The sequence below is a fragment of the Balaenoptera ricei genome, chromosome 21 (assembly GCF_028023285.1).
Source record: "Balaenoptera ricei isolate mBalRic1 chromosome 21, mBalRic1.hap2, whole genome shotgun sequence".
Taxonomy (NCBI): Eukaryota; Metazoa; Chordata; class Mammalia; order Artiodactyla; family Balaenopteridae; genus Balaenoptera; species Balaenoptera ricei.
The window spans coordinates 22,070,432-22,090,196 of record NC_082659.1 but is presented as its reverse complement, the minus strand read 5'-3'; the positions used below and the strand labels follow the sequence as shown (position 1 = coordinate 22,090,196).

General features: G+C 50.1%; 2 protein-coding genes across 3 annotated transcripts in view; one reads left to right on the top strand and one right to left on the bottom strand.

The window, feature by feature from the left end:
• Nucleotides 1–1,223: 1,223 nt before the first annotated feature.
• LOC132356742 (basic salivary proline-rich protein 1-like) lies at nucleotides 1,224–1,832 on the bottom strand. Its single transcript, XM_059909816.1, has one exon. The coding sequence runs from the start codon at nucleotides 1,830–1,832 to the stop codon at nucleotides 1,224–1,226; it is 609 nt and encodes a 202-aa protein (XP_059765799.1).
• Nucleotides 1,461–19,765, top strand: part of PRAG1 (PEAK1 related, kinase-activating pseudokinase 1) — a 47,872-nt gene continuing 29,567 nt past the window's right edge. Inside the window, exons 1-3 of one of the 2 annotated variants that reach the window (XM_059909273.1) lie at nucleotides 1,461–1,591; nucleotides 5,824–6,243; nucleotides 8,042–9,873. In XM_059909273.1, the coding sequence (XP_059765256.1) occupies nucleotides 5,914–6,243; nucleotides 8,042–9,873 (2,162 nt within the window). In that variant the 5' untranslated portion in view covers nucleotides 1,461–1,591; nucleotides 5,824–5,913. Of the gene's footprint in view, nucleotides 1,592–5,740; nucleotides 6,244–8,041; nucleotides 9,874–19,765 lie in introns of both variants that reach the window. The other variant, XM_059909274.1, reaches the window with a different exon arrangement.

Below are 19,765 nucleotides of genomic sequence, written 5' to 3'. Positions count from 1 at the left end.
AGCCCATGGGCCCTGGCAAATTATGTGGCCCTCTGAGCCCTGGTCTTCTCTGTGAAATGGGGATGATGTCCCTCTCATGGGGTTGTTTGGCACAGGGTAGGTATTTAACCTACTTTCCTCTCTCTAAACCTTCTCCCCAGTTCTATTCATACTCAGGAGAAATCAGTGACATTGGAGCACAAGAAGTATTTTTTTTTTTATATCCTTTCTAACTTTCTCCTTTTCTCACACAGAAACCAAACCTCAAATACATGTCTTCTCCGCACCCTCATCCCAGCCCCTACTCCTGCTCTGTCACCACCAGATCACTAAGAGAACGCAGGAATCTCAAGGAGAACCAGCCTTCCTGCTCGGAGCTGGGCAGAGGCTCACAGGCGCATCGTGGTGGGCTGCCTGGAGGAGGACTCCCGCTGGAGTTACTATACGCTGCCTCTCTGGGGAGGCGGAAGGAGCAGAGAGAAGGCCACAGGTGTTTTTCTGGGGTCTTCGCGAATTCCCCCAAACCAGGCCGGTGCCAGGTGGTGACCTTGGTGCGGGCTCCTTGAGGAAACACCCAGGTCAAGGTGCAAGCCTGCTGCAGGCAGCAGGAGAAAGGGAGGGGACTGACTGGGTCGTAGGCTGTCATACTCTCCGTTAAAAGATTTTTAGCCCGAGGACTATCTGGAACTCATTCTATCTCAGTGAATGAGTCACTTACTGGAAACGGTGTAAACACAGGTGTAATACTGGCCTGCGGAAGCCCTCATTGTCCCAGCGTGGAGGAAGACCAGCTCTTTCCACTCCAACCGTTGTATTCCTCTTTCAGAAAACTATAGTTCAAGGAGGTTAAGCCATTTGCCTGAGGCCTCAGTCGAGGGACTGAGCAGGACCCAGAACGCGCTGTCAGAACTCCCAGTCCGGCTGGGTCGTGCGTCAGCCTCCTCCTACCTGCAACAGTCATGACAATCTCGGTGCCCACGCAGCTTTCGGAACGCGTCTCGGTCCTGACCTCATCATTCCCCTCCGGACCCCTCTCTTTCCTTCCCCCCGCTCCAGCTCTGGGGCTGTACCCTCCACGCCTCTCTGGTCCTCTCAGGGTCTCGCAGAGCAGGCAGGATGAAGGAACGCAAGACAACTACATACCTATGCGCACATCATGGGAAAAGGAAGGCTTTAGACACCGAAACTCGCCCCTGCAGAACCCCGCGGGCCCTCCTTGGAGAGGGGTGCAAACGGGCGCTCGCTCAGGGGTCGTGACGCCTCCAAGTCTCGGGCTGGGGGCGGAGCCTCCGTCGGGAGCGTGAGGGAGGGGCGGGGCGTGGATCTCCGGGAGGAATCAGGGGCCAGGGAGCGCGCCCGCCGGCGGGGGGCGTGGGGCGGCGGCAAGGACTCCGGAGGTGCGGCTGGGGCTGGGCGGGCGGTGCCACCGGAGGCGGAGGGGGCGGAGCCGCGCTCGCAGCTGCCACCCGGCCGCCGGGCCCAGGCAGACGACACCGCCCGCGGCCGGGCACGCAACGCGCGCACACACTCTCCAAACAATGCTCCGAGGCGCCCGGCGGGGCGGCTGGCGGCTCGGAGACCAGCGGCGAGGCCGGGGGAGCGCGGCCCCGAGGTGAGCCCGCGGCGCCTTCTCCAAAGCCTGCCTCTTTTTGTTTGGCAAACGTGGCCGCAGAGGGAAGCTCCGGGGGAGCGCGGCGGTTACCGAGCGGGCGACCCCAGTCGGCGTCCCCCGGGGTGACAGGCGGCCGCTGGGGGAGGGTGGAGCGTCCGGACCGCGTGCGCCCCGGGTTGCGCCCGAGGTGGAGGCGCCGATCCCGGAGGACCGGGGAGCCGGAGGGGTGTTTTCGATTCATTCGAGAATCGCGCTCTTTCGAACGGGGAAACTTTCCTCCGAGTTCCGGCAAGGGAACCGACTGTTCTGCCGGTCTCACTGGTCTGGCTGCTGGGTTTGGGGCAGGAGACCGGAGCGCTTTGGGGATTGCTATTGTGGAGACTGCCTTTCCGCGGCCGCAGGATTGTCAAAGGAGCAGAGAGGGAGAGACCGCCCGCGCGCCTCGGACCAGGCCCCCGGGGGTGATGCTTTGGGGCCCCAAGTTAGTAGTTGCCTCTTAGGCAGCCCCGAGTTGGATGCCACCCTGGGGGTCTTCAAGGGGAACGAGACGATGCCTTCTTCTTGAGCCGTGGCAGAGCCCTCTGAAAGGCTACTGTGGGCACGTTGTTAACCTTTGCTTGTGCTGCCGCTTCCCCAGCCATACACACACACACACACACACTTAGAACACACACACACACACACACACACACTTAGAAAATAGAACCTCTCCACTGAGAATGGAGGCAGGGCCGGCTCTGTATATTTCTCTCAGGTGAAGCTCAGCCAGCAAGCACGTGGCTTTGCAGAGCCGATAGCAAAGCCCAAAGGTCTAGGAGGGAGGAGTTTTGCAAGGCGTCCAGCCCAGAGTCAGGTTGGGAAGGCCCTATACATTATTGGCCTGAACTGTCCTTAACAACCCCTTCCCTTTTTGAGCCGGAAATTTGACAGGAAGCACTGGGAAATTGTGCGGTTATTTCGCTATCATCATGGGGTCTTGTGGAACGCGGGTATCTTCCTTACTGGTTTAGACTAATGGGTCTAACCCACAGAAACCACATTCCTACTGCTAAGATTAGATTACACTGCACTGGAGAAGGAAAAACGAAAATTAAAAGTTGAGTGAATATCATGACTTACCCTGTGTGTGGGGGGGGGGAGGGGGGAGGTAAGGCTGTCACTTTCTCCTTTCTGCCGGGGCAACCTCTGTCAATGGAGTGTTGAAATCCAGACAAACACTTTCATAAATAGTTCTCTTTTCCGGTGTTGCATTAATTTAACTGTAATATAGATAATTTTCTTAGATGAATATTTTCTGGAATTCTGTCACTTCAGGGTAAGGTGTGAGCAACTTTCGATGCAAGTATGAGGGGCATTTGGAGCCCAAAGATTTCATTTTATGGATCTCATCACCATTCTTCGGGTTCTTTTTCCAGTGGGGTGGGTGTGTGTCTGACAGCTTCGGTCTTGCACATTTTAGCCACAAATCTGGTGCAGAAGTTTGCAGAGGCAAAGATATTTTATCATGACTTGGATCAGAAAGAATGCTGAGATCTTTTTCTAATCTTACACCGCTGCCTCCCACTGAAATGGAGGAATTTGCATAATTCTGGGGGCTACCTCCCCTCGGAGGCAAGGAATGTGGGCTGGAAAGGTGCCATTCCCAGGCTGTGGAGAGCTGGCACCGGCAGGCAGGCAGGGCTCCTGCTTTGTGAGTGCCACTTGAGTTTTCCACGATCTTTTACTTAAAACAAATTGGATATAATTCCAAGCACAGAACCTCTCTAGACAGAGAGAATCCTTTCTGGCTTGATGTAGTGATAGATTCTGTTTGCTGTGACTGAGAAACCAGTTTTAACAGGATGTGTAGTGAGTCAGCGATGGTGAGGAGCCCAGGGCTTTATTCTGTTCTCGTCTTCATTCTTTTTTCCTGAAAAACCTCTCCAGTCTCTGAGCAGTTGTGTGGTAGAAGTTGTACTCACCATCAGAGAATTTCAGAGCTGAGGATGGGAGCAAGGAGAGTGCTCATGAACTGGTGAGGGGTTCTGGAAGCTTCCCGAACGTTGGTAATCCAGAGCCTACCAAAAGTCCCAGGGCTGGAGTGGGCCATCTGTGGCACAGGAGGGGAACCTCCGGCACCAAGCAACCATGACAAGTGTGGGTCATTTGCCTGTTGAGCAGGAAATGAGGCGTGGCTACCCCAAGCGGCTTCTTTGCGAATCTGTAGGATGCCCCCCGTGCTCAGATAGCCCAGCCCTGTGAGGAGCTGCAGGAAGGAGACGAGCCCACACAGAACCGATTCCCAAGCTCTCTCCCTCCATCCCACCTGGGGCGTGGGAGCCTCTGCCTGCAGTAGAAGAGGGGGGCCAGGAACGGACCTTGTCCTCAACTCGGGGCAGGGGTATGGAGATTTGCCTTACTGAACACCAAAACACCTCCTCCACTTTTTCCTCTTTCCACCATCTAGCAGCAGAGCCTAGAGCTCTCCGTGGCCTGGGATTGTAGGAGAAAGAAAAATCCTTGCTCTCCTCTGCTTGTTGAAGCTTAGTGACCTCTTCTGGGAACTTGGCAGGGAATGAACCTGCTACTTGGGTGTAGCAGGAGGAGGAGAACCCAACTTGCAATCATCTTGATGCATAAATCCTAACAACGGTCACAAACTAAAAGACAAATACTTGTCTTTTATTTCAGAGAGTTCATTTAGCTTAAAGATGATGCAGTGGGCTTCCTGGTTAACTTTGGAGGAAAAGGGGCTAATTTAGCTTCAGCTCTTGTTGAATAAGCACCCCTCTCTGTGAGTGTGGGAGACCAGAAAGAGAGCTCTTCCCACAGAGATTCTGGAATGATCTTTGGGGCTCCTGGCTCATTCCACCTGGTTAGTCCTGTTGACGGTATGGAGAGAATCAACCTCAGAGCCAGCTCTCACGGGAGGAAAGTGGAAAGCAGATCCCAGGGCCAAACCCTCCCTGTTTAATGAGAGCACGTTCACTGTAGATTCTTCAGGACGATTTTCTCCTGAACGCTCTCCTTTTGAGGAAGTCAGTTCATTTAAATGAGGAAAGAAGAGCAAAAGCAGCAAACAGATAATGGCGAGCAACTCAGTGTAATGAATGCGGTGATGAGTGAGGTGATAATGAGGCGCTGCCAGCAAAGTTAACTTCTTTTTCTAGAACCCCCGAACTCTCTGTGTCTGTGGCCAGGTCTTAGTTGATGTCGCTACCGTTCTTTTCCCATCTGTAAAATGGGGATGACAGCTACCTGATGGATGTTATTCAGGTTAACTGGTTAAAATCTGCAACCCTTCGAGTTCCCCCTCAATGGTGAATTTACTGAGTGAATTCTATGGTGCAAACTCTCAGCCTTCAGTTTTTACTGTCAGAGGCAACAAACTCTTTCAGCAAGCTCACTGCCTCCCCTTCAGGGACCTCGTAGGGAAAATAACTGTGATCATCTCTTCCTTCTGTTGTAGCCTAACCAGCCCTAGACCACAGGGCTGCTGTGACCATGAATCTCTCTTGCGGTTTCCCCCTGGCCCTGCAGCTCTGGCTGTATTGATCTCACTGAGCCCTGGATTGAATGAGGCATACTGAGAAAGGGGGGCCAGGGAGGGCGAATTCCCAAGATGCCAGACCGCCCGACAAAGGTCCCTGGGGGTCAGGCCGGCACCCCACCTCCCCCCTTGCTCACCACTTCTGTCTCCATATCCTCATAAGTATGGGTTACAGTGCTGTTTTCAGAGCCCGGGCCTGCCTTCCCACACACATCGTTCTTGGTTAAAAATTGTGGCTTATCTTCCAGAAGCCACGATTTTTATCTGCTGTCCTACTTGGTAGTTCTTGTTTCTCTGGGGCAGAGTCCCATGCTCGAGACCCCTAGCAGCAGGGGAGGCATGGGTCAGCCACAAGGTTCTCATCACCAGCCCTGTGTGATTTCTTCCCGTTAACTGCCCCCAAACCTCCAAGCGCTCAGGAGTTTAGGGGACTGAAGTGTCTTTTACACTCTCTACTCATGCAACAGAGCTGTGTTTAGCTTTTACGGTTTTTCTAAGGCCACACCACTAGAAAGGGATTAAGAGCCTCATGACAAATGGGTGAGGGCCTCAGAATAAATAGAATATTCATCTTTACCTCTTTCTCCTCCTTTCCCCCTGCTCCCCCCTCTGCTCCCCAGTCACATCGTCAGACTCAAATTGATCATGCCCCCGTCCTCTGGCAGGGGAGAGCTCTGATGAGGCAAGTGTTCTGCCTTTCCAGGAAGCCGCCCTGTGAGCCCCATCCGCCTCCCCTGAGACCACGCCAGGGAGCGAGGCGCAAGATGAACCAGCACCCCGCCCGCTGCTCAAGATGCACCAGACCATCCCAGTGAACCCCGAGCGCCCGAAAATGTCTGCGTGCAGCGACTTTGTGGAGCACATCTGGAAGCCCGGGTCCTGCAAAAACTGCTTCTGCCTGCGCACCGACCACCAGCTGGCACCTGGCCGCCCCCAGCCCCGAGCCGGCAGCCTGCCCCCTCCGCCTCGCCTGCCCCCCAGGCCCGAGAGCGGCCGCCCGGAAGATGAAGGCCTGAGCAGCTCACCCTACTCCAAGCCCACCATTGCCGTGAAGCCCACCATGATGAGCTCCGAAGCCTCCGATGGGTGGACAGAGGCTGGCGTGAGTGCCGACGTCGCGCAGGTGAGGCTGACTCAGCCCCGTGGTATTTTTACGAGGCTGCTCCTGTTGTAACACCGGTGACTGGCGGGCAGCCAAGGAGGGCTGTCCCAGCAGGACTCCTGCAGGGTGGCTTCCTGTTGGCTCACCCCAAAACCGCTCCTTCCCGACTACCGCCCTCTCTTTTCTCTCTGCCCTCCTTTCTCTCTGTCCCTTTAGGCTGAGAACCATCAATGCAGTCCCCCCAAGTTCGTTTGAAGACTGTATCAGGGCACACCAGAATGAAGCTTTTTCTAAAAAGTTAAAAAAAATTTTTTTTTATTTAATGGATCATTTTAAATATATACAAAAGTAGTAAGAATTGCTTAACGAATCCCATGCATCCACCACCCTGCCGCATGAGCTTGAACAATCACCAACTCATGACCAATCTTGTTCTGTCTCTACCCCTGCCCCGACCCTCCCTTCCCCACCTGGGGTTTTAAAGCAAACCCCACATACTGCATCATGTCAGTACCTCTTTAAAAAATAAACTCTTTATACAAAATATCATTATCACACTTAAAAATGTCAGCAGTAATTCCGTAATGTCATCCAATTCCCAGCCAGTGTTCATGTTTCCAATTTGGAAGCTTGTGTTTTTCCAGCTTTGATCTAGGATTACTAAAGACAATTACATCCTTAGAGATTAGACCTTTCCGCTCATCCCCCAGGTGACCCTGACCAAGGTGGAATTATTTAAAGGGCACATGGAGCTTGCTACCTCTAGACATGTCTTCTGGGAATCTGCATTTCTAGGGCGTATTCTAAGAACTGCTTGTGACCTGTTTGACCTCTTTGCCCGTTCTAGTTTTCCTTAAACTATCATCATGAGTGGGTCAGGAAGGGCGTGTGAGCTTATGTGAAATCAGAGGTCAGTTTTAAATCAAGGGAGGCTTGACTGAGGTGAGCCATCTCCTGGGGCTGCATTCAGCTTTCTGTCCCCTTCAAAGCCGCTCCATTTTGCAGAAGCTGGTTACACCCATTCCCCAGGCCTTTCTCGATACCTTTGACCTTCACAGATGTAAACCAGGGACTCTTTCTGTTCTGAATCATCTTGGACGGGAGCCAGAGGCAGACCCTGCCTTGAGGCTGCTTTAAAAGTGGGGATAAGGGAGACTAGAGGGGAAGGAGGAGGGGACAGTGATTTCAGTGATGGGAATGGCCACCCCACGTCGCTCTCTCTAGCTGGACTAGTCCAGCCACTTAGGCAGCCTCGGCTGAGGTCACTGCCTGTAACTGGGAGAAAGAGCGCGGCTCACAGCGAAGCAAGGGAGCCGGGACCCAGCTCGGAAGCCACCCCTCACCCTGCTGCCCTCTGACCCCACCACCCGCCCAAAGTGTTTTTAAAAGCTTTATCACTTTATTTTCTTTGTGCTGTGACACTGTTATCAAAAGACTAATGAACACAAAGCAAAAATTAAACAAAACCCCAAACTCTACTTCAAAGCCCTTGGGAGAACTTACCTCCTCCAGCAGTTTTCGAGGGAGAAGGCAAAACGTTCTTCTTTAGCATTTTTTTCCCCCTGCCTCACGGACCTAAGCCAAAAGAATTACAGACAGGGGTGAGGAGTGCAGTGTATGGGAAGCCCAGTGGCTCCACGGGGCCCCAGCGATGACGAGAAGGCTGTGGGGAGGTCAGAGGGTAGGCGCGCTGCCCGCCTGCTTCACGGTGGCTCGGAAGACAGTTTACAGTGTCATGGCCCTGCCCTCTCACCTTCTCTCTCTTCCTTTTTTCTCTGACAAGGTCTAATGTAAGTCTTTTAACCTTGGGGCTGTGTAGGTCATCTGGAGACGAGCCCCCGGCAAGCTCCCCCTCCCGAAGCAGGAAGATGTGCCAGTAGTTTACCTGGGCAGCTTCCGAGGCGTCCAGAAGCCTGCTGGGCCCTTGGCCCCGGCAGACGGGGGGCACCCTCGCTGCCCCCCTGCCTACGCCATGGTCGGCCTGCACAGCCTAGAGCCCCGGGGGGAACGGAGTGTCGCCTTCCACCCAGTGAGCTTCCCCGATGAGAAGCTTGGACGGGAAGATAAACCCACGATTCCCTACCAAGAGCTGACCTCCCCTCAGGAGAGCTTCCGCCAGAAACTGGCTGCCTTTGCTGAGATGACATCTGGCTGCCACAAGGGCCCCAGGCCCTACCCCTCTGCACTGCCCCTGCGGGAATCCCTGCCCTCGGAGGATGACAGCGATCAGAGGTGCTCACCCTCGGGGGACAGCGAAGGGGGAGAATACTGCTCCATCCTGGACTGCTGCCCTGGGGGCCCAGGTGGTCAGGACGCCTCACAGGCCGCGGACCCCGGGCGCAGACAGGGCTGCGGGGACTGCTCGCCGGCCTGCTGGGAGCAGGGGGTGTGCGCGAAGCCAACCGAGGAGGAGAGGCGGGCTTTGAGCGTCCCCAGGGAGTGCCGCAGCCAGGGCCCGACAGAGAACCCACCCCGCCTGGGCCCCAAGAAGCAGTCCCTCACCTCAGAGGCCGCCAGCTCCTCGGATGGCCTCTCCTGTGGGAGTGCCAGTAGCCGCGCCAGCAGCCCCTTGGTCCCCCAGCACGAGAGCGATTACTGCTCCCTCATGAAGGCACCTGGGCTGGGGAAGCCTCAGGACTCTGGCTGCCACGGGGTGGCCTCCAGCAGGTGCCTGGGGCTGACTGGGGAGCCCCATGCCCCAGCCCACCCCGGGGAGACCGCACAGCCTGAACCCATCTATGCTGAGAGCACCAAGAGGAAGAAGGCTGTTCCAGTGCCTTCCAGGCCACAGGCCAAGGCAGAACAGGCGGCAGCTGCCCAGGGCCAGGGCCAGGTGAGGATGGCTAACACCTGGGCTCAGAAAACAGCGTCTGGCTGGGGCCAGGACAGGGAAGGCCCAGAGGTGGCCCCCCAGGTGGCGGCCACCATCACAGTCATGGCGGCCCACCCAGAAGAAGACCACCGGACAATCTACCTGAGCAGCCCCGACTCCTCGGTGGGGGTGCAGTGGCCTCGCGGGCCCCTGAGCCAGGCCCCTGAGGCAGGCGAAGGGGATCCTTCGGCTGGGCAGGGGCTCAGCTCTAGGGAGAGCCGCCATCACGGTGCCAGTGAGAGCACGCCCAAGGGGAGGCCTGCCATCCCTCCCAAGCTGTCCAAGAGTAGCCCCGGAGGGTCCCCGGTGTCCCCATCGGCCTCCCCCAAGTCCAACCTCAGCGAAGGCAACTCGGGTGTCACTGGGCCCCAGCCTCCATCCAGGGGCCCCGCTGACCCTGCTTCCTCCTGCCGGGCCAACGGTGTCCCTGCCAGCGACTCTGCCAGGGGCCCTCCGCCTGCCACTGCTGCGTCAGCCTTGGACCAGAGGCGGCCCCGGTACCAGACCGGCGCCTGGAGCCGCCAGTGCCGGATAGAGGAAGAGGAGGAGGTGGAGCAGGACTTGCTGAGTCAAAGCTGGGGGGGGGAGGCGGACAATGGCCCCGCGGACCCATGCAGCTCCTCCACCTGGCACCGCCTCCGCCCCACAGACGGCTCCTCTGGGCAGAAGAGCAAAGCCGGGACCGGGATGAGCAAATCGGCCTCGTTTGCCTTTGAGTTCCCCAAGGACAAAAGTGGGATCGAGGCATTCTCGCCTCCCCCGCCACCTCCAAAGTCACGGTGAGTACAGTTGTGTGTGTGTGCGTGACTCCGGGGCTCGTCTGGCAGGACCGAGGCCTCTTCCAGAAACCTTGGTCTTTGCCACCTGTACCGAAGCCATCAGGCCCAGGCTCAGAGTCCTAACTCCAGGCACCAGTGTCGGCCCAAAGGCCCTTGTGCCTTTGTGGAAATTTCTGTGACTTGGTGCTCAGCACACAAACCTACAAGCAGTGCCCTGCTTGGGATTGGCTATTCGGAAGGCAACTTTCCAAGAAGCACTGCCAAGCTGTCGCTCTTTCCTGGTGCCCGTCCTCTTATAATCTGGTACTCTTTTTTCTCTCCATCCCTCTGAAGTGTCTTCAGCAGGCTTTTCCCCCCAAATCCTGAAATTCCCCATTTATTTAAACATGGAAAAGAAGGCTCCAGGAGGCTTTGCTACAGAATCTCAAAAGGCAAAGAGATGGGGAGGCCAAGGAGCAAGGGCTCCTAAATTGTGACCATGATGGCGATTAGGCTTTGGAGCCAAAAGCAGAATAGTAGGAGGTGCTGCACATGGTTTGGAACCCTCAGATGTGGGTTTTTAAAGAAAAAAAAAAAAAAAAAAAAATATATATATATATATATATATATATATATAGTGTCATGGTAGCATGCTGAAACTCACAGCTTTCTCCACTGCTTCACTGCTCTCAAAGGCCCGAGTTTAAAGTCCAGTTTAAAGTCCCTCTCAAAGGCCCGAGAAAAATAAATGCCTTTTTTAAGGTATTGAGTTGTGCATGGAATTCAAATTCTGGGGGGTAAAAATGGCCCTCTATTAGAGCAAAACTGATTCCTATCCGGGAAAGGAACAACCTGCTGTTTTTCAAAAGCTGACAGCCTTTCCGAACAGACTTTTCTTCAGTCGGGTCATCTCTGTTGGTTCTGTTTCAGCTCATGTGCCTCCAGGTTTATGTCAGAAGCAGGGAACTGACCGCAGGGGGAAGTGGCTGTGACACTTGACTTTGAACATCAAAGCATCACGGGCTGTGATGCGTTCTAACATGGGCTTTTTCTGGGACCACTACTTTGTTCTGGTATTGAGTTGGGCGCCTGCTATGCAGAGTAGACAGCCATCCTCCAGATCCTCGGGTGACCGCAGACTCTTGGGCTACAGTTTTCACTCCCTAAATGAATGAGGCAGCTCAGAAGAGCTCCCATTTATGTGGCACTTACTATGGGCCAGGCAGGGAGCTAAGAGACTTAGACATATTAACTCATTTGATGCTCAGAACAGCTCTGGGAAGTAGGAATTACCATTTACAGATGACGAAACAGAGATAGGAAGAGCTGAGTAACCTGCCAAGGTCACACGGCCATACTTGGCAGTCTGCTTGCAAAGTCTGTACTTCCAAACACCTAGGGCACATCAGCCGGCTTAGGGAGTAGGCAGGGCGTGCGAGTAAAACGTGGGCATTGTATCTGTCTGCCTCAGGCCTGGGAAGGTTGGTGGAAAGCACAGGCTTTGGAGTCAGAAAATCGAGTTCATGCTGTGGCTGTCTCACCTACAGGTTAAGTGATCTTGCGCAAGCCACTCGCTGTGAACGAGCCTCCAAGTTATTGTCCTAAATGGGCTAATAATAACAACACATTTGTAGCACCCTGTTGTTGAAAGGCTTAAGTGAGATGAGCAGAATCCAATGCAGAGATTAGTTATGTAGGCAAAAGCCGCCCGAAGCTGTCGACAGTGGCAGGGACACACCCTGTAGGAACGGGCCTGGCCCGATCCCAGGAACACCACCTGAGCCTTGGAGAAGGAACTAAAACTTTCTTGGGTGAGAATCATAGGGTTTGGAGAAACCCCGGTCACCCACTGTAACAGTGTGACTCAGGTAGAATGTTCATTAGCATCTGGGTTGACTGAGATCAAGTTTGGGGGCCAGTTTGTTATGACAAAACCATTGGATTATATACAACTTAAACCAGGTGGGAATCTCAGAGGTTCTAGGTGCCAGCTCTTAAAAAAAAGTTTTTATTTTCAGAACTTTGGGGAGAAAAATCTAGGAAATAAAATTAGCGTAAGGGAACACAGAAAAAAGAAAAGAGCATCTGGTACCATTTAAAATAAATCAAACTAGTATATATATATTCATTTGAGGAAGATTTTTCAAGCATTACCAACATTCTCTTTTGAATCATCACATCTCTCCCATGAGGAGATAAGAGGGCAGGCTCAGGACCATAAATTGACTTTTATTTCTGGAACTCGGTACTGTACGTACTGAATTCCTTTGAGGAGGGTGTCAGGAACCCACAGCCTTCAAACCTAGCCACGTGATGGCACATCAGAGTATTGATGAGAGTGCAGCCCACAGTTGATCCAGTACCAATACCAGCACCACATTGGTGACTATTGCAGGCTGATGTCAGTTTTCCAAGATGGAAAAATGCTGGAAGGCCTTTGAGCGACATCCCAGGTTAACTTAATTTCTTCACATGGGTCATCTGTTCAGTGGGTCCTGTTTCTAAGGATCAACCTCACCTGTGAACAAAGATAACAGCTGTCACGATGTGTATTATGTACACGCACAGCTCTAGAGAAGGGGGCTGCTGCATGCAAGGTGGTGTTACTTTTTACTAACACTTACTTAAGCAGATCCACCTGCTTTCTTGGGCCATTATGGAAGAACAAAGAATCATTTGCTGGCTTTCCTACGGTCCTGTTTTACAAAACTGACTCACTTGGAGGGAAGAAAAAAGTAGATGTTGAGAGTGGCTTGGCTTTCCTGTGGTCTTGTTTTGAATGGTTGGCAGTAGCTTATCTGTCTGTTTGAGATATCATCCTCTGTAAACTCTCATTAGGGTTCCTGAGAAAACTCTTGCTGTAATGCCATGTAGGACGAAGGCTCTCAATACTCATTTAATGCCTGAAATCCATTTAGAGGTGTTTAAGTATATGCCCAGCCCTCCTCCCGGGCAGGTAAGGGTCCTGGGTCCTTCTTTACCTGCTGCTGCCAAGGCAACCTCCTACCTGTACAAGCTCACACCTACTCAGACTGACTGACCCCACTGAGTCTCTGGGTCACCCCTGCTCCAATTTAGAGCAGAGTTGGAAGGTGAGGGTCAACAAATACTGCTGGTTAGAAAACGAAAACCTGCAGGAAAGAAGTGTGGACTTCTTAGTTTAAATGTCACGTTCAAGACTTAAGGCAGTTTAATGAGAGCATCCAGTGCCTGGGGGAGTAATTAAGATGCGAAAAAATCAAATTTATTTCTGCCTTTTATTTCCTTGTGGATGCAAACTGCGTTTTAAATGACTTATGGCTTTTGAACGACAAGGTCAGTTGAGGGAAAATCATCTGATTAGTGCAGAACAGGCATTTCACAAAGAAACCCCAAATTAGGCTGGTAGACCTGAACTCAGAGGTGGAATTAGAGGATGACAGGTGACTGAAAAATAAGACAGGTTTATAGGGTTTTAGTTTCCAAATGCTCTGGCCCCAGGTGAGACTAATCAAAAGAAAGAAACGTTTCCCCAAGAAAGTGAGGGACGACTTTGTTTTAAAGCTATCACTCATGCTTATTGTAATTTTAACCCAATACTACTAAGTTCTCCTCCTCCTCTGCAGGGATTCTGGGGGCAGAGACTGAGTCTGTCCTGGACTTTCATTCATTCCTTATTCCCCTCCCTCCCTCCCTCCCACGTGGCTTCTCAGCAGACAGGTGGTGATGGTGTCAAAGATGGAGGTCTTTTCGGCACACAGAAGCGGCCACGTTGCTATCCAGAGGAACCAAAACGACTTCATTGTGTGGTCTCTCAATCACATGATCTCTTAGCATGACCTTGAGGATGGAAGTCAGATGAGTGAGACGGGTCATTGTCTCCAGACCCCATATCCAATCTGATGAAACCTCCAAATGCTTTATTCTTGAAGCACTTTCTACTGTAGTGGATTACAATGGGATGGCAACAATTTACTAAGAAATCCCACAGTCTTCATGTACAACGGGTTTTTCTGGGTGGCATTCTGAAGATCACAGTTTGTATTAGAAAGCACTGTATGTGCTTCAAGAATCTTCTCCATGTTTAGCCTTTTTGACAAAACTGAAATAAGTCAGCTGGAGGTCGAGTCGGTCCAGGGGAGACTGAATACTGGGCATACTTCAGGGGGAGAAATTGCCCTCCACACTGCCCCCCCCCCCAACACACACACAAAGTTTGGCAAACAGAACAAAGCACATGTATCAACAATACAAGTTTATATCCTGCTCCATGCCAGGGGGAAATTACTAGTTGGCCTCTTCCCATGAGTTTGTGGGCAGAACCTGACATGGGACATCTAGTGATGCTGAAGCAGGGAGAAATCAAATTGATTCCTATCTTCCTATTCTGTAATTTTTTAAAAAATCACTGATTTTCATATATATGAAATATTTACAATATTCTCTCCATTTTTGAGCAGGCATCCATGGTGAAGGTTAGGGATTAGAGATTCTTTATTTTATTCATCAGATATCTACTAATTGCCTACTTTCTGTTACACTTTGTGCAAGGTGCTAAAAAGCCAGTGACTGGGGTTCTGCCCCTTAAGGCCCCTGAGGGTTGAGTTGGTATGAATTAAATCAGCAGATGTGCAAAATGACCACGAAAGGTTCACTCCTGCTTTGGTTGCTTTTGATGAGACTGTTTACCATAGCAGCTGGATTCTCACCAGATTCCTTGTTCTATTCAGTACAGCCAAGGTAAGCTCGGCTTGGTGTCCAGGAGTAGTGAAAAAATAGTCCTTCCTTTAAGGTCTTTTGACCTGATACAAGATCACACATAGTACAGCATATACTAACCGTTTATTAAAAAAAAAAAAAAATCCAGATGCTCCTTGAAGGTGAAAAGCATGCTTAACCATATGTAATTCCAAAATACCCTGTTTGATGCCTGGCACGTGTAGATGCTCAAGAAATTTTTATTCAATAGACAGTAGTAGGCAGAGGCCATACCCTGTTTATTTCATTATGGCCAAAAGCACCTAACTCTATGTTTTACACATGAAGAAATATTGAAAAAGGAACAAGTAGCATCATTAAATACTTGTATCAAAGTATCTTTCTGATACCCAGGTTTCAGATTGCCCCAGTGCTCTTTTCATGCCTCTGTTTTGGCAGTTAACACAGTGTCTTGAACTAAACTGGATTCATATTCATATCTCTCTGAAAGCTTGTAAACTCTTGGGAGTACAGGAACCATGTTTTATACATTTTTCTTTGACTTTCCCATAGGATACCTTGGGACATAGTAGGTATTCAATAAAGGATTATTGAATTAGGGGGGAAAAAGGCCAGAGGGAACTACAGATCTTGGCCTTATTTTTCACTGGACACCCCATTATAATTCTGTGGCCAGCCTTGCTCAATAGAACATTGTCGCCTTGAGTTAAAGAAACTGAGGTTAATAATTATTAATGCTTCAAGGTGGGCAAACACCATGAGGGCACAATGCATCCTTTCATGGATTAATTACTCTCCAACGATTGTACATTTGCTCTTTTTTTTTTTTTTTTTTTTTAAAGCTGAGCAGGTGTGTGGAGCCCAGCCCTCTCTTGCCACAAGAATGTTCCTTTCAGGCAGTAATCACCTAAGGACTTTTTTTCCCCACCCATGAATTGCAAGGAATTCTAGGGTGTGGTTTAATTTCTCTGAGAATAGATTTTCCATGCTTTCGGAGCTGGGTTGGGAAACACAAGCATGGGTCATATGATCAAGCCCCCTCTCCCCATCAAGTGATCAAAGGCACTTTGTTCCTAGAATAGCCAGCCTACCTTTGAGGTGTGAAACTCACCAACTGGTGAGAAATTTTCTCTATTTGTAGTGCAAGAAATTTGTTGTTTGGCAATCATGAAAAGACTTGCGTTTCCCTCTATCAGGGTAGATAGACCAACTACAAAGAATCCTCAGCAGCCATTTCTGCAGCTAATACTTTTCAGAGTTTAAGATCAGAGTCTTCATCCTCTGTGCTAAAATCACTCATTTCTTTCTATTGGCTTTTGGGCAGATCCCTAAAAATGCTGGGTATTAAGGGTGTTCGTGCAGTCCCCATACAGCTCTGTAAAATCCCCTGCTTCCACTAGCTTTTGTCTGATGCCCTGGACAGTTTATTCTCTGTACTTTGTTAACAGGCAGATTTATATAAACAAGTGTTCTCCATTGGTGGCAAAGGGGAAGTTCCAGATTAAAGACTACTTTAAAAAAATCCTTCCCTTTTTACTCAGATATTTTACTCTCCAGTTAATTTTAGTATCTGTCACTATCAAATGATCCCCCTGACCTCCTGTCAGTTTGGTTTTTAGCCATTTCGTGCCCATTTATGCACATGCTATAAAAATTTTTCCTAGAGTTTAAAACTTGTGTTTTAGGCACGTAATTGGCGGTGTGCGCACCGTATGTCCCTGAGTTGTAGAAACCCTCCAGAATGGCTCCTGACTTCAGGAGCTCTGTAGACAGTCAAAATGAATGAAAATCCAGCCACCTTGGATAAAAACAAGAATAGTTGAGATAAATTGACACATTAATTAGTAATAAGACCTTGAAGATCAGGAAGAAAGGGAAGAAGAGTCCTTGGAATTTTAAAATCAGTCATAGTGAGGAGGTCACTTAAAATAATCCTTATGAATGTGTGCAGATCAAAAGGAGGGTTTTGTGACTGCATATTCTTGCACCACAAGTTATGTTGCATCCTCCACACCAACTGCAATCAGTTGGAGTACCAGTCTGGAGCTCCTCGGGGAAAACAGTGAGGCCACGTGCCCACCCTGCAGGAGAGCTTGCCATCATCCATCAGTACTGTCTGCAGGTTATACGAGGGGGGAGTGCAGACATGTGTGCCAGCTGCTTGCCAATCCAGCTTCAGAATCTAAAATTTACCATCGGTGATGCAAAATCATTGGTGGTCAATAACTGTTTCGTATACTAATTTAAAAGTTCGTACCTGGGAGGGGTGTGTGGTCTGTCCAGCCCACATGGCCCAAAGCAAAGAGTTTGCAGAAGATGGTCTTTCTCTCTGATTACAGCCTCAATTTCAGACTGTTGTGCCAAAATGTTTGGTTTTCTCTTAATGAGTGACTGTGAATATTCTGTGACGTTTAATGAGTGATTATGAATATTCCATGCATTTTGGGAACTCTATTTTAGTAAACAACAGTTACCGTTAAGTCTAGTATCCAATATTTAAAGTATTATTTCTCCTTATAGACCTTAAATTTACATTTTCAGTCCTTAAATCTCGTTAAACAATGAATTTTCACTTAGCCTCACCCTCTTTGACTTATAGCACTGACTTTCTGTGTCCCAGATTGAGGGGTAAGGGGGTCGGGGCAGGAGGTATGTCAGAATCTTTTGGAGGAATAGTTTGAAATTGGAAATTAAATATTATAATATAAATTTAAATTTTGGAAATTGAAAACAAATTATTGTTTTCATAATTAATGTTACATATAATTTTTCCAAGTCTTTTTGACTGGTGGTAAGTTAGGCCATCTTTTTTTTTTTTTTTATAAATTTATTTCTTTTATTTATTTCTTTGGCTGCGTTGGGTCTTCGTTGCTGTGCGCGGGCTTCTCCCTAGTTGCAGCGAGCGGGGGCTACTCTTCATTGCGGTGGCTTCTCTTGTTGCGGAGCACAGGCTCTAGATGTGTGGGCTTCAGTAGCTGTGGCATGCCGGCTCAGTAGCTGTGGCTCGCGGGCTCTAGAGCGCAGCCTCAGTAGTTGTGGCGCACGGGCTTAGTTGCTCCGCGGCATGTGGGGTCTTCCTGGACCAGGGGTCGAACCCGTGTCCCTGCATTAGCAGGCGGATTCTTAACCACTGCGCCACCAAGGAAGCCCAAGGCCATCTTTTTAATAAAAATGTTCAACGTGAGGACAAAACGCATCTCCCTAGGTAGGAAAGTAGAAGAAAACCGGGACAGGAATATTCGCTGATCTGTTATGTTTACTTGGTGACCTCCCTTCAAATCTCTCAAAATGCCTTCTCTATATTTGTGTTCTCTTGAAACAGGGAATTGTCTGTGCAGTAAATCCTAAATCCAGCCCTTTGATCCAGCTTCTTGGCCTACCTTAAATACTGGTCTGCACTTCCTGTGAAAGCAGGGAAAGCTAATGAAAGAGACTCTTCCAACAGTGCAGAGTCTGAGACTTTCTTGATGTTGATAGTCATTTAATCACCAAGTATTGAGGACTTGGTGTAAGTGGAGCTAAAACGAATTACCCAGGACAATTAAGTATGAGAACACACTGTGTCCCCACGGTCTTTATTCCTGAGCGATGCCTTAGGGTAACACACACAGACCAATTAGGGGCATATACAGTGAAGATCTTTACAACATTGCTTATAGTAGCAGGGAGTTGGAGCAAACCTAGGTATTCATCTCTAGAGAAACAGAGAAGTAAAATGTGTGTGCGATGAAATACTTAATAGCAGTCTTGCTTTGGAGAATGGGAGGTCCAGTGAAAGGGTGCCAGGGAGCCGCAAGAGCTAGCTGGTCAGGACGCATGCGTTAATTATGGTCCCAGTCTGCACGGTTGTGTGCTTTCCTAGAGAAGCACTGGGCTGCCTAGTGGAGAGTGAGGATGTTTGGAGTTACCTAGTGTGATATTTTGATTTATAATAAGAAATCTACATTTGGTCTTTCTCCCCATTGCTGGCATAGAGCTCCTAAAACCCTTGGAATTTCCTAAGTGCCGAAAGTCATAAAGGTGTCTTTTATTATGTTAATGAGCTGACTTTTGGACCCCACCTAAGGATGAAGCTGGTTGCCAGGGGAACCAACCACTGATTAGGGTTGGTATTTCAGTCTCACCCTCCTCCCCACCTCCAGGGAGGGGAGAGGGACTGGTGGTCGAATCTGTCTCCAGTGGCCGATGATTTAAATTATTTAATCAGTCATGCATACGTAATGTAATGAAGCCTCCATAAAAACCCAAAAGGACAGGCTTCAGAGAGCTTCCAGGTTGGTGAAGCAAGTGGCACATGTTGACCTGTGGGGCACTGGGAGAGGGCATGGCAGCTCCCCGCCCTTTCCCTATACCTTGCCCGAGGCATCTCTTCCATCTGGCTGTTCCTGAGTGATGTCCTTTTAAGTAAAATGTTTCTCTGTGTTCTGTGAGCTTCTGCAGCCAATTTGGAACCTCCAACCTGTCTAACCCTAGCCAGTCGTCTGCGACAGAGGGCGGTCTTGTGGGACTGAGCCCTTAACCTGTGGAATCTGATGCTGTCTCTGGGTAGATAGTGTCAGAATTGAGTTGAATGGTAGAACACCCAGCTGGTGTCCAAGAATTGATGGCGTGGGGAGCACACCATCCCATGTTGGAATTGGGTGACCAGAACCCTTACCTGCGGTGGGGAGGGTTCAGCTAAGTCTGTGGACAGGAGATGAAGCTGTTGGGGAGCAGGTAAGAGGGTGCTGACGAACTGACCCGGGAGTAGGAGGGGAACCTTATCCTTATTAGGCAGCAGGCTGGACCAGAGTGGAGAGTAGAGAAGTAGATCATCCTAGGAGCTTAGTTACAAATAGCCTGAATCTCCCAAGTCAGGAGGGTAGGAATGAAATCTAACATAAATACACAGAGATTTCTTAAGCCCAATAGCTGGGCTCAGAAGCTGGGTCAACAAAGCGGACTTGAAGCATTTGCTGAGTCAAGAGAAGGAGGGAAAGATCATTCTAAAAGCGGGGTTGCCAAAATCAGTAGTCTAGAAACAAAAAGATTCTGGCCAGGCAGAGATCATTATGGTGGATGGATTCCAACAGGAATAGGTCAGGACTAGAACAGCAGTGATTCCCAGGTTGGTGAGCAACAACTCAGTACTGTTTTAGTTCAGTCCATCACTGGAGTCTTCTGTGTGCTAGAGGGTGGGGAGGTGGTGTGAAGCGGGAAGGAATCATGGGAGGTT

Bases quoted from the DNA above. Each gene is read 5' to 3' on its own strand.
- LOC132356742 (XM_059909816.1), bottom strand. From the start codon at position 1,832: ATGAATCGAAAACACCCCTCCGGCTCCCCGGTCCTCCGGGATCGGCGC.